The 11,703-nt window shown below is 47.4% G+C and overlaps 2 protein-coding genes across 12 annotated transcripts; one reads left to right on the top strand and one right to left on the bottom strand.

Annotated features, from left to right (window-relative positions):
* The first annotated feature begins 204 nt into the window (after positions 1 to 204).
* kiaa0586 (KIAA0586 ortholog) lies at positions 205 to 11,383 on the top strand. Of its 11 annotated transcripts, XM_028438813.1 has the most exons (26): positions 205 to 667; positions 1,091 to 1,163; positions 1,495 to 1,672; positions 1,804 to 1,874; positions 2,034 to 2,082; positions 2,156 to 2,249; positions 3,288 to 3,336; positions 5,334 to 5,439; positions 5,506 to 5,636; positions 5,706 to 5,742; positions 6,015 to 6,113; positions 6,183 to 6,363; positions 6,616 to 6,735; positions 6,848 to 6,963; positions 7,084 to 7,224; positions 7,473 to 7,651; positions 7,817 to 7,941; positions 8,022 to 8,185; positions 8,253 to 8,406; positions 10,155 to 10,314; positions 10,376 to 10,575; positions 10,696 to 10,751; positions 10,808 to 10,882; positions 10,944 to 11,016; positions 11,081 to 11,176; positions 11,245 to 11,383. In XM_028438813.1, the coding sequence occupies exons 1-25, from the start codon at positions 421 to 423 to the stop codon at positions 11,155 to 11,157; spliced, it is 2,955 nt and encodes a 984-aa protein (XP_028294614.1). In that variant the 5' UTR covers positions 205 to 420; the 3' UTR covers positions 11,158 to 11,176; positions 11,245 to 11,383. The 11 variants fall into 11 exon arrangements, 10 of the variants coding, with proteins under 10 accessions (XP_028294614.1, XP_028294615.1, XP_028294622.1 ...); XM_028438814.1 differs by having other exon boundaries at positions 1,094 to 1,163; positions 11,081 to 11,383; XM_028438821.1 differs by having other exon boundaries at positions 7,102 to 7,224; positions 7,491 to 7,651; positions 11,081 to 11,383.
* Positions 3,380 to 4,791, bottom strand: irf2bpl (interferon regulatory factor 2 binding protein-like). The gene has a single exon (XM_028438824.1). It carries the CDS (start codon positions 4,723 to 4,725, stop codon positions 3,544 to 3,546), a length of 1,182 nt encoding a protein of 393 aa, XP_028294625.1. The 5' UTR covers positions 4,726 to 4,791; the 3' UTR covers positions 3,380 to 3,543.
* Positions 11,384 to 11,703: the final 320 nt, after the last annotated feature.

Genomic DNA, 11,703 nt, shown 5'->3' with positions numbered 1-11,703 from the left:
TTTGGTGTAAAATATTTAAAATGTTAGTCAAAAAATCTCTACAATAAACAAAGCTCTTTGTGAATGATTTGTAAAAATATATTTTATATATATATTCGTTTTATTTGTGTAACCTGTTTTTACAGCTGTATAACAGAGTGAGACGTGTGTTATTCACAGGAACTTTGAACATCTGTCTTTGCTCAAGAGACGGAGTGACGCGTCGCACTGTATCATCCGCGCATGTCCGGTTTCCTTGGTAACGGATATCGAGGCGTAGTTCAGATGTTGTTTTTAAACTTCTTTGTAACTTTATATAAAGTTTGTTTCCTCGTGTTACCGGTAAAGCAGTTTTTATTCCAACCTCGACACTTTAAGGACTCTCTGACTGCTTGGAGCCACTTTTCAGCAGTTATTAGCCGCTAATGCTAACCCGTTAGCATGCCGCCTCCCGTCAGACACCGGGACCAGTGTTGCTCGGACACAGTGGGGGTCTTATTGCGCTCCACCCGGGTTAATCCACCGGACAGGGGACCGGGAGCCGCTCCGGTCACCGTCCGGGAGCTGCGAGGCTGTCCCCGCGGCCCGCAGCCGAAGATGGGTGACACTCGGCGGGCAGCAGAGGCAGTGCAAGATGGTGCAAGAGACAAACTGGAGACCGAGCTATGTGATGACCAACAGACACACTGCAAGTTTACACTTTTTAATTTACGTTATAGCTTTCTTAGTAATTCAACTCCCACAGAGGTGATTTGTCATTATTTAGGAAAAGAAACTGTTGATAATATTTACGAACAAACCGTGTATTATCATCACAGTGATACCAACTTATCAGGTACTAAACAATATTCAGACAAACAATACATCACAGATTTAAACGCAGCACTAATTTATTTATTCAGTCTGTCAGTTTTAATTTATTTGTCCCACAATGGATAAATCACTGTGAATATTACATAATTACACTAACGACACAGTTTATAGGAACAATAACTGCAATAATATCGACCATAATGTTATTGATAATGATCATATTGATTCATAATAATAATAAGCACATATGTCATCCTGACGTCACACTGACCCCCCAACCCCCCTCTGCTTCCCCCAGCAGCTCCAGAGCTGATGACGTCACGTTTCTCTGCTGGAGGTCGAGAGAAGCTGTTGGCAGCTCTCAGAGAGCGGTGAGAGAACACCTACTATTCATCTGTTTATAAACATCCATCTATCCATGGTGGGTTTGTGGGGGTAGCATCCTGAGCAGCGAAGCCCAGACGTCCTTCTCCCCACCCACTTCCTCCAGCTGTTCCCGGGGTCCCGAAGCGTTCCCAGTCCATCAGAGACACAGAGTGCCCTGATGTTTGGGACGGGCCCTGAACGCCTCACCAGGGTGGAGTCCACCTCATCTGGCTCTTTTTAATGCAAAGGAGCAGCAGCAGCTCTACTCTGAGCTCCTCCCCTCTTCTTTGTGTCACGAGTGTGTGTGAGACTTTAATCCATCGTGTTTCCTTTCAGCTCTCATAGTGCCCCCCACAGGAGGGAGGTCAAGGTCACACTGGCCCAGAAATCATTGTTTAGCTCCCATGATGCGCCAGGCCACGCCCAGGGGAGGGGGGCTCAGTGTGATTACCATGGAAGCGCCAACAACACAGCAGCAGCTTCATTGATGGAAGCCACTGTTCCTTTAATTAAGGTGTGTGTGTGTGTGTGTGTGTGTGTGTGTGTGTGTGTGTGTGTGTGTGTGTGTGTGTGTGTGTGTGTGTGTGTGTGTGTGTGTGTGTGTGTGTGTGTGTGTGAGAGATGATAATGTGTGTGTGTGTTCAGGCTCACACAGCGTTGGATGCTCAGCTAGATCAGCTGAATGATGGAGTGCAGAAGCTGCTGCAGACTGAGAGGTCCTACACACACACACACACAAAACTCTAACTCAGTCACCAGTTAACACAATCACCAGCTGCTTTACAGCATCTCTGATCAGTTTGTTTCAGTCTGTTATTAATTCTTCCAAACATTATGAACCAATAGGAGCTGTTTGTGTTGTCATCTGACTGTAGGGGGCGTGTCCAGCAGCACCAGGAGACGATGCAGAGTCACAGTGAACAGGTAAACCTCTCACCTCTCTGTGTTAGTCCTCACTGCTATCTCACTGCTCATTGGTCCATTCTGCTCCAATCAGAGACGACTGTTGGAGTCTGCCCTGCGCCTCGTCACAAGCCACGCCCAGACTGACAACACAGCTGTAGCTCCACCCACACTCCCCTACACAGCAGGTAAAGTGTGTAGAGCAGTGGTGGCCCCCAAAATAAAGGTTCCAGGGAGCGGGGACCCCCACTGTAGCTGAAGGTGGTTGAACACAGACTTGAACCGTGAAGAACAGTCACGTGGAGACAGGGTCAAATATAAGGGGGAATAAAGGGGAGAGATTTTTGGGGTCCATCCATAAAGTCAGTAAAATAATGGTCCATTGTTCTATGAATCTGTGATAACCACATTTATTTATTCATCTGAATAATATCCACTGTTATCCAGAAACTTTACTATTATTGTAGTCATCTTAAAGATGGAAATCCTTGTTTTAATCACAAATAAAATAAGTTAAACGTAACCAAAAAAATAATAATAAATTGTGGAAAAGGTGGTGAAATGATATTTTAAAAACCACAGAAATTGTTTAAAAGTTCCAAATTAAAGTAAGCAAAATGGACAGAAAACATGGTTTAAAAAAAAAAAAAGTCTCAATATTGGAACAATTAGTTTAAACTTGCAAATAATGGGCATGACAAATGGTGAATGTGCTTAAATTGCCTAAAAGAATCATGAAATATGGCGAAGAGGTTAAAAGTGATAATAATGGGTCAAAATGTGTGACATTAGGTGTAAAAGTGGTGGAAAGGGTTTATAAGTGCTAAACATGTCTTGAAAGTGGAAAAAATAAGACCTTGAAATGTGATGGAGAAGTGTAATGGGAGTAATGTAGCAAAAATGTTTTAAAAGGTCCAAAAATATGGCAAGAAAAAGTGATGAAATTATGTTAAAATGTGGCAAGTTTGGTGGAGTTGCAGAAAAAGGGTAAAAATAGTTAAAATATTTTTAGTTTCTTGAAGGCACCTGGCAACCCCTCCCAGTGTCTCACAACCCCAAATGGGCCCTGATTGTTGTTGTTTACTAACTGTTGCCATGGTATGTTTGTGGTTCTGATCTTTTTCCTGAACACTGATGAGTTCACATGTAGAAATGTTTCACATAGATTCAAGTTTCTCATTATGGGATGTTAGCATAGCTTCATCAGCTTCTGTTCTGTCCTGTAGGACCAATGCCTGTTACCATGGAGACGGAACCATGTCTCCAACAACCCAGGTGTGTGCACATGAACCGGAAGTACAAACACCACGCACTCCACAGTTGTTTTATTGCTGACACAAAAAAATGAAACTTTAATTTAATTAAAAAAGTCAAACTTATTAGAAGATTAAATTGAGGTGAGTCATTAGTTGACACGGACAGGTGGTTCTGGTTCTGGTCCAGGTGTAGGTCGGAGAGTTCACATAAGCGGTGGCTGTGACGTCACTCGGGCTGCTCCCTGGTCACGTGTCCGCTGAGGATGGAGCTGATCTCGGCCTCCATGAAGGCCCAGGGTCCGCGGCCCCCCCTGAGGCCGCAGCGCCCCCCGCTGGGACAGAACACCTCCCCCTCGCCCTGTGCGCGGATGCTGTCCCGCGTGCACGGGAAGCAGAACCTGTGCGCGTGCACGGACGGACACTGAACAAAGTGCGTGTCCTCGAGCCGGTCGTTACACACGGAGCAGCTGAGCGGGGAGCGCGTGCACTCCCGGTCCTTATCAGGAGGCGCGTGCACGGGCGGCGTCTCTCTGTGCACGCGGAGCTCCGGGGACGCGCACAGGTCCGGGTCACTAGGTCTGGGTTCTGGGTCCGGGAGAAGCTCCTCCTCTGGCCCCGCCCTGAAGCCCCGCAGCGGCTCCGGGAGCAGCTCCCCCAGGAGCCGCCAGTCCCCGGTACCGGTGCTAGTCCCGGTAACGGGTCGCCTCTGATACTCCAGGTACCGGAACCCGGAGGACAGGCTCCGGTTCGGGTCTCTCATGCAGTCCTGATACATCTGTCGGGCCGCGGCGGACGCGCTGGAGAACACGGTACCGGAACCGCTCGGGTACTCGATGAAGATCTTCAACTCGTGGTCCGCGCCCGGTTTGGACACCGCGTCGAAGCCGAACACTCGGCCCAGCAGTCCGTGGTCCTTCTTGAACCGGACCATGAACGGGGTGCAGGAGGACAGAAGCCTCAGGGTGTCCCGGACCCCCCGTGGCCGCCCGGTCCAATCCTCCTTCCGGTTCCGGAGACTCTCCTGGAGCTCGTTCAGCGCCTCCGCGTTCCGCTGCTTCTCCCTCACTTCCCGTTCCTGGTCCTGGTCCGGACTGCACTGCACCCCCCCGGCCTCGTTCTGTCCCGGGACCGCGTGGTTCCGGTCTGGTTCCGTACAGTGTGAACTCGGCTCCCGGCCTCGGTCCACTGCGGGCTGATGGAGGTCCTTGGGGGTCTTACCGGGGGTTCGGTGGAACCGCTTCAGGCTCCGGGTGCTCTCGATGACCCGCTCCACGCGCTCAGAACCTTCGTAGTTCACACAGCCCCGACACACCGGCTCAGAGAAGTCCTGGACCACCGCCCACGGTCTCCGGGGGAGGTCACACAGGAAACACTGGGCCCTGACCACCGAGAGAACCGGGGGGGACATACCGACCACTGACCGTCCCTACAACACTACATCCACACACATACACGTAAATGACGTACTGAGGCTGCGCAGAGTGTGTGTGTGTGTGTGTGTGTGTGTGTGTGTGTGTGTGTGTGTGTGTGTGTGTGTGTGTGTGTGTGTGTGTGTGTGTGTGTGTGTGTGTGTGTGTGTGGCGTGCGCGCGGACACTTACACGGACAGACACATGAACACTCAAGCCCTTCAAAATAAATGCGTGTGCCTCATGAATCATCGTTAGGTTTAGATGTGTGTAGGATGCTTCATCAGCGTCTCTTCTACTGTTGCCATGGTTACCTCTGTGGTGTTGCTTAGCAACAGCAGCTGTTTGTCATTTCTGAGCTGCACAGATGCAGCACTGTGTGTGTCATGTTCTTATTGTCTTTAGAGCTATAAGTTACTAACCCTTTATTTTGGTCTATTGATTATTTATTGATGAGTGTCGATAATTTTATTAATTTGCATTACATTTTTGGTCTTCCATTCTAATACATGCTAATATTTCCTTTTTCTCTGACAACATGTTTGACACAAACACATTTAAACAATTTCACGTATAAACTGGTCAGTGTCATGTCTACTTTAACTTAGAGAGAACCTGCAAGTCCACGATGCTTCTAAACCAGCCAATCAGAGCCACAGGGCAGCCATTAGGAGGTTAAAGGAGGCGGGACGTGTGAGAGCTGAGCTGAAACAGGTGAGACTGTAGGTGTGTCTGTAGTTTTTGGTCTGTCCGTAACCAATGTCTGTCCATCCTAACCAGTCTGTAGATCCTGGTCCACTGGAGGAGGCAGCTCAGGTTCTACGTCTGGTCCGTAGACAGAAAACTCTGCTGGAGGAGAACCTCCAATCTATGCAGAGGAACAGCAGTGGACAGGGACTGTCTGTCAACAGGTAAGGGCCACGACCTCATCACTTCATGACCTCAGGACTAGTTACTGACGTGTGTGTGTGTTTCTGTAGAGTCAGGAACACTGTGGAAGCCTGGATCAGTCTACAGGTGAGCTGCTGCCCCCTCTGGAGGAGAGGAGAACTACAGCCTGATAATTTTTGGATTAAATGGATGGATGATGGATGAATTCCATTGATTAATAATGGTTGGATGGAGGAATGGATGAATAATAGTTAGATTAATTGCATATGATGGATGAGCAAAGTGAGCAGTGATGACTTCACAGTGACAGGTGTATTAAATAATGAATGAGTGAATAGATTAATGAAATAATGAATGAATGAATGAACGTAGTAAAACATTAACTTCACCTTCCTCAGACTCAGAGCTCCGCCCATGAAGCTCCAGACACTGCTGTGATGTCACGGCGCCCAGCCAATAGGACAAAGCCAGGAGGTGGAGGACGGCGAGCGGGAAGGGTCAGTTTTTGTGTCCTGCTCTGACTGGTTACGTGATCACACACTGATGTTCTGTGTGTGTGTTTGCAGCCTGAGGGGGCGGAGCCTCACAGGGTGTCGGATGGTGAGAACCTCCTGACCCGTGTGTACGGCCGGGCCCCTCACCAAGGTTTGAGGAGGACTCTGAAGAAGAGTCCGTACCTTCGTCTCAGCTCACCCTCCTCTACGCCCCTAAAGAAGCCCCGCCCCCGCATCGTGGAGAGCGTCAGAGGTGTGGGCGGAGCTTCCTTAGACTCCATCAGTGATTAGAGAAACTTTATTAAACTTTTGTTCTTTGATTAGTGATAAGGCTGATAAAGCTCTGCTCCCTCACTGTTATTAATATTAATCACTGTTATTCATCTGTTATTAATCACTATTATTGTCACTGTGTTATTAACCAGCATATTATTAATATTAACCACTGTTATTAATAGCTATTATTAATCACTGTCATTAAACCATCTACTGATGATGCTTCCAGGGCTGAAGATGAAGTCCTGTAAGACTCAGACCAGCCCACCTGTAGCTCCGCCCCCACTTTGGATACCTCCCATTGCCTTGGCTCCGCCCCCTCCACCTGTTACCATGGCGATCCCCCTGGGTCAGTGAATAGATGTGAACTAAACTCCCCCAAACCAAACGTTTTTTAACTTTCACTGATAATGGAACATTTTATTTTAAAGTAAACTTTAGTGTGTGTTTATTATTCACAGGTCGTCCTCGGATCAAAACTACCTCCAGACACGAGCATCCAACACTGACATCATCACCTCCCACTGAAGCCCCTCCCACTGAAAATCCTCCCACTGATGTAACATCCCAACTTCAGGTCAGAGGACGTGGTGTGAGGCTGATTGGTCACTGGATCATGGGGGAGGGGCTAAAGATACACCAATGACTGCGGAGCCTTTAGGTAAAGGATTGAGCTGTATTTGAATCCCTTTGATAGGTGTTGTTATATCAGCAGGTACAGGTTGATCAAGTCCCGCCCACATTGAATATAGCTGAGGCGGTGGATGGGAGGAGTGACGAAGAGGAGGAGAAGAAGCTCCTCCCACAATCAGAGCTCCTTTGTGTGGCTGATGAGCAGGTACGTGGACATATCTGTAGTCTATAGCAGGGGTGTTGGACTCCAGTCCTCAAGGGCTGGATTTCTGGGACTTTTAGATGTCTCCCTGCTCCGACACACCTCGTTGAAACCAATATGTTGTCATCAAGCTCTGCAGAAGCTTAACTACGAGCCATTCACTTGATTCAGGTGTGTTGGAGCAGGGAGACATCTAAAAGTCTCAGGAATCCGGCCCTCGAGGACTGGAGTCTGACACCCCTGGTTTATAGAGTCTGTCTCCATCACAGGTCTATAAACAGGAGGAGGTTCTAGAGGTGGACGGGGCTCCGTCTCCTCCTCTCGTTCAGTACCAGGGTCCGTCCTTCCCTCCCAGAGCCCCTTCCACACACCATCAAAACCCATTGCAGTCCATCCAGCAGAATGCCATGGAGCACCAGCTGGTGGAGTGGTGAGTAACCAATCGAACCAGTGGACCCATTAGAAACAGTGGAACCAGTAGTACCAGTGGACCCATTAGAACCATTGGAAACAATAGTACCAGTAGAACCAATAGAACCAGTGGACCCAATCGAAACAATAGAACCAGTGTGTTTCTGTGCATGTTTGTGTTTAGGTTGGAGCAACAGCTGATGTTTAAGATGATCTCTGAGATGTTCCCTCCTCCTCCCTCTGACCCCGTGCTCCACCCACACGCTGACCAATCAGATCCTCAGGAGCAAAGCTCAGCCTCTGATACAGGTAGGTCTGACTCCTCCCCCTCCACTCTAACACCTACCTATTCTATGACTCCTCCCCCTCTCTGACTGATAATATTCCAGCGCCCCCTGCTGGAGGCCTCCAGCTCACTGTGGACCTAAACATGGACGTAGACCCTGAGGTTCTCCGACAGCTGGTCAACCAGGTCCTGACTGAGACCCTGAGCCGGATGCTGGGTCAGAGAGAGACCTTGGAACCAAGACTAGAACCAGAACAAGGGCCTGAGGTGCTGAGCAGGTCTATGAGGTCCACACTGGGTCTGGGTCCATGTCTGACTACTGTTTCTGTTACAGGACCAGCTCCTCACACTGCTGCCAACACCTGGACCATCGCCTCAGACCAGCCCCACCCCGTCCAGCACCAGGGCCACGCCCATAACCACGCCTATAGCCACGCCCCCTCCCACACAGCCCAATCAGGACCCTGCTCAGCCAATCACAGAGCCAGGTTTGACCCTATTGACCATTGGAGAGACTTTAGTGACATATATGTATACAGTCAAGTCCGAAATGATTCATACCCCTGGCATATTTTGACTTAAAGTTACTTTTATTCAACCAGCAAGTTTTTTTCTTGATTGAAAATGACACAGATGTCTCCCAGAAGATAAGACAATGTACAAGAGACATCATTGTGGAAAAAAAAAATTCCTAGCTTTTATTTACATTTGAACAAAAAGTGGCATGTCCAAAATTATTCATACAAGAATTAATAGAAAAGCTTTTATTGGCAATAAAAGCAATCAAACGCTTCTTATAGTTGTTGATCAGCTTTTTGTGTCCACTGGTATTTTTGCTCATTCATCATTAGCGATAAGTTACAAATCTTTCAGGTTGGAGGTTCTCCTTGCCATCACCCTGATCTTCAGCTCCCTCCACAGGTTTTCAATTGGATTCAAGTCAGGACTCTGGCTGGGCCACTGCAACACATTGATGTTTTTGTCTGCTAACCGTTTCTTCACTTTTGCTGTATGTTTTGGGTCATTGTCATGCTGAAATGTCCACTGGTGCCCAAAGCCAATTTCTCTGCAGACTGCTTGACGTTGTTGTTGATAATCTTGATGTATTGCTCTTTTTTCATGATGTCGTTTACTGTGATTAGGTTCCCTGGTCCATTGGCTGAAAAACACTCCTAAAGCATTAGGTTTCTATCACCATATTTGACAGTGAGGACAGTGTTCTTAGGGTTGAAGGCTTCTCCTTTTCTTTGCCAAATGAAGGATACGTCATTGTGGCCAAACAGTTCCATTTTTGTTTCATCTGACCATGAAACAGAGGACCAAAAGTCATCTTCTTTGTCCAGATGAACTTTTGCAAAGGCCAAACGGTCTTTTGTGTGCCTTATCTGGAGAAGTGGTGTCCTCCTTGGTCTGCCTCCATGGTACTCAGTAGTGTGCAGTGTCCATTGAACTGTCTGCCTTGAGATGTTGCCACTAGCGGAGCCCAGATTCACCAGAATGGCCTTGGTGGTGATCCTTGGATTCTTTTTCACCTCTCTCACTTTCCTCCAGGCCAGCGCGTGTCACTTTTTGCTTCCGACCACGTCTGCTGAGATTTTCCACAGTGTGGAACGTCTTGTTTTTAATAATACTTTGCACTGTAGCCACTGGAACTTGAAAACATTTTGATATGGCCTTATAGACCTTTCCTGATTTGTGAGCAGCCACAATGCGCAGCCTCAGGTCCTCATTGAGCTCCTTTGTCTTCTTAGCCATGACTGTCCACAAACCAACTGCAGAGAGCTGCTGTTTTTCACCTGTTGAGTTGATTAACAGCTGTTTCCAATGAATCAGGGTCATTATGATGCTTTGGAATGGTGTAGAACTTTGGATTTTCCCATACACTGACAATGTGCAAAGGGTATGAATAATTTTGGACATGCCACTTTTTGTTCAAATGTAAATAAAAGCTAGGATTTTTTTCCCACAATGATTTCTCTTGTACATTGTTTTATTATCTTCTGGGAGACATCTGTGTCATTTTCAACCAAGAAAAAACTTGCTGGTTGAATAAAAGTAACTTTAAGTCAAAATATGCCAGGGGTATGAATAATTTCGGCCTTGACTGTATATGTAAGTGTATATATATATGCACATAAAACATGTATACAGTATGTGTATATATACATATAAACATGTATTTGTAGAATAGTCATTTTAATTTATTCTGATCACTTTATTCTTTCTGTGATGTCAGAAAGGGTAGCCACGCCCACTTCCAGTCCAGGCCCCGCCCATGTAAAAGAAAGTAACGATGCTGATATTGAAGATTCGCCTCCTTTGACCCTGGGAAACCCTGAGCTTCCATTGGACGAAGAGAGACCAGAGGAGGAGCTGAAGCCCCGCCCACAGGCTCTGTGAGACACACACCTTAAACACACACACACACACGCACACTAACAGGATGCTGTCATGCAGGTGGATGTCAGTAGCTGAAGAGGAGCCTCCGCTTTGCTCCCCCTGCCCTTCTCCTGCTCCTCCTCTTCCTCCTGAGCTTGATCAGCGTGCTCTCAGCTCCTCCTCTTCCTCCTCCTTTTCCTCATACCCCTCCAGTTGTGTGCTAACAACTGCTGTCAGACACATCTCAGAAGGAGAGCTGCTCCACAGAGTGACCACAGGTATCTTCATCATCATCATCATCATCATCATCATCATCATCATCCCCATCCTCTTCCTCACTGTATGTGGGTTTGTGTGTGTGTGTGTTTAATATATGTGTGTGTGTGTGTGTGTGTCAGAGGAGGTGCTGCCCAGCCTGTGTAGTTCTCTACAGGAGCTCCAGGACACTGACATGGTGAGCATTCATTAACCATCATCATCATCATCATCATCATCACCTGTTCTCTGTAGGACCTGGACCCCCCCAGTGAGGGACAGGTGGGAGGTCACCAACTGCTGAGGCCTGACACACTCACAGGGACAGAGGTGTGTGTGTATGTTTGTGTGTGTTTGCGTGCATGTGTTTAATGTGTGTGTGTGTGATCAGGACCAGGTGAGCGTGGGGGAGGTGAGGGACTCCACCAATGAGATGTCACCAGGACGGATCAGCCTCACTGCAGGTAAGACACGCCCACTCTGTGACATCACCCTGGGGCCCCACCCTCTGACATCACTCTGTGTCAGACTGCTGCTCAGAGACCAATCAGAGGAGAGCAACCGTGGGACAGGAAGTGGATCAGAGTGACGACAACAGCCTCTGAGCTGGAGACGCACAACACGGCAAGACACACACAGACAGACATTTGAAACATTGATGTAATGATGAAGTACTCTGTCTGTTTGTGCAGGTACTTTCTGTGCAGAGCAGTGACACACACACACACACACACACACACACAGACAGATGTGTGTGTCTACACAAGAGAATTGATCCTATGAAGATGTTTTTACCTTCAATTTAAAGTTTTATTAAAATGTTTAACAATGGCAGCGTTTGTTTGTAATATAAATCATCAGAGGAATTTAAATTGTAACACGAGCAGACCACCAGCAGTCACTAAATAATCTGGTCACCAGTCCCACTGTAACACTAGGAGCAGTTTACAGGTTCTCAGAGTGTAAACTCAGAGCAGGAATGATGAGTGCATCCCTCTCTGTTGCCATAGAAACCCCTCCCCTCCTCCACAGGGTGCAAAGATGGGGTTTCAAAATAAGTGTAGGAACACTTCCTGTCCACCTTGAGTCTATGACATCATTTCAAGTCTTTTTCTAATGAAATAATAATAAAATGAGTCACTATTCTCTGT

This window comes from Gouania willdenowi, chromosome 22, assembly GCF_900634775.1.
Source record: "Gouania willdenowi chromosome 22, fGouWil2.1, whole genome shotgun sequence".
Taxonomy (NCBI): domain Eukaryota; kingdom Metazoa; phylum Chordata; class Actinopteri; order Blenniiformes; family Gobiesocidae; genus Gouania; species Gouania willdenowi.
The sequence above is the reverse complement of the archived record's forward strand: the minus strand, read 5'-3'. Positions and strand labels throughout refer to the sequence as shown.

Bases quoted from the DNA above. Each gene is read 5' to 3' on its own strand.
- irf2bpl (XM_028438824.1), bottom strand. From the start codon at position 4,725: ATGTCCCCCCCGGTTCTCTCGGTGGTCAGGGCCCAGTGTTTCCTGTGT.
- kiaa0586 (XM_028438813.1), top strand. From the start codon at position 421: ATGCCGCCTCCCGTCAGACACCGGGACCAGTGTTGCTCGGACACAGTG. The intron at 3,337-5,333 runs GTGTGTGCACAT...ACTTTAACTTAG, and splicing joins CCATGTCTCCAACAACCCAG to AGAGAACCTGCAAGTCCACG. The intron at 8,186-8,252 runs GTGCTGAGCAGG...TTTCTGTTACAG, and splicing joins AACCAGAACAAGGGCCTGAG to GACCAGCTCCTCACACTGCT.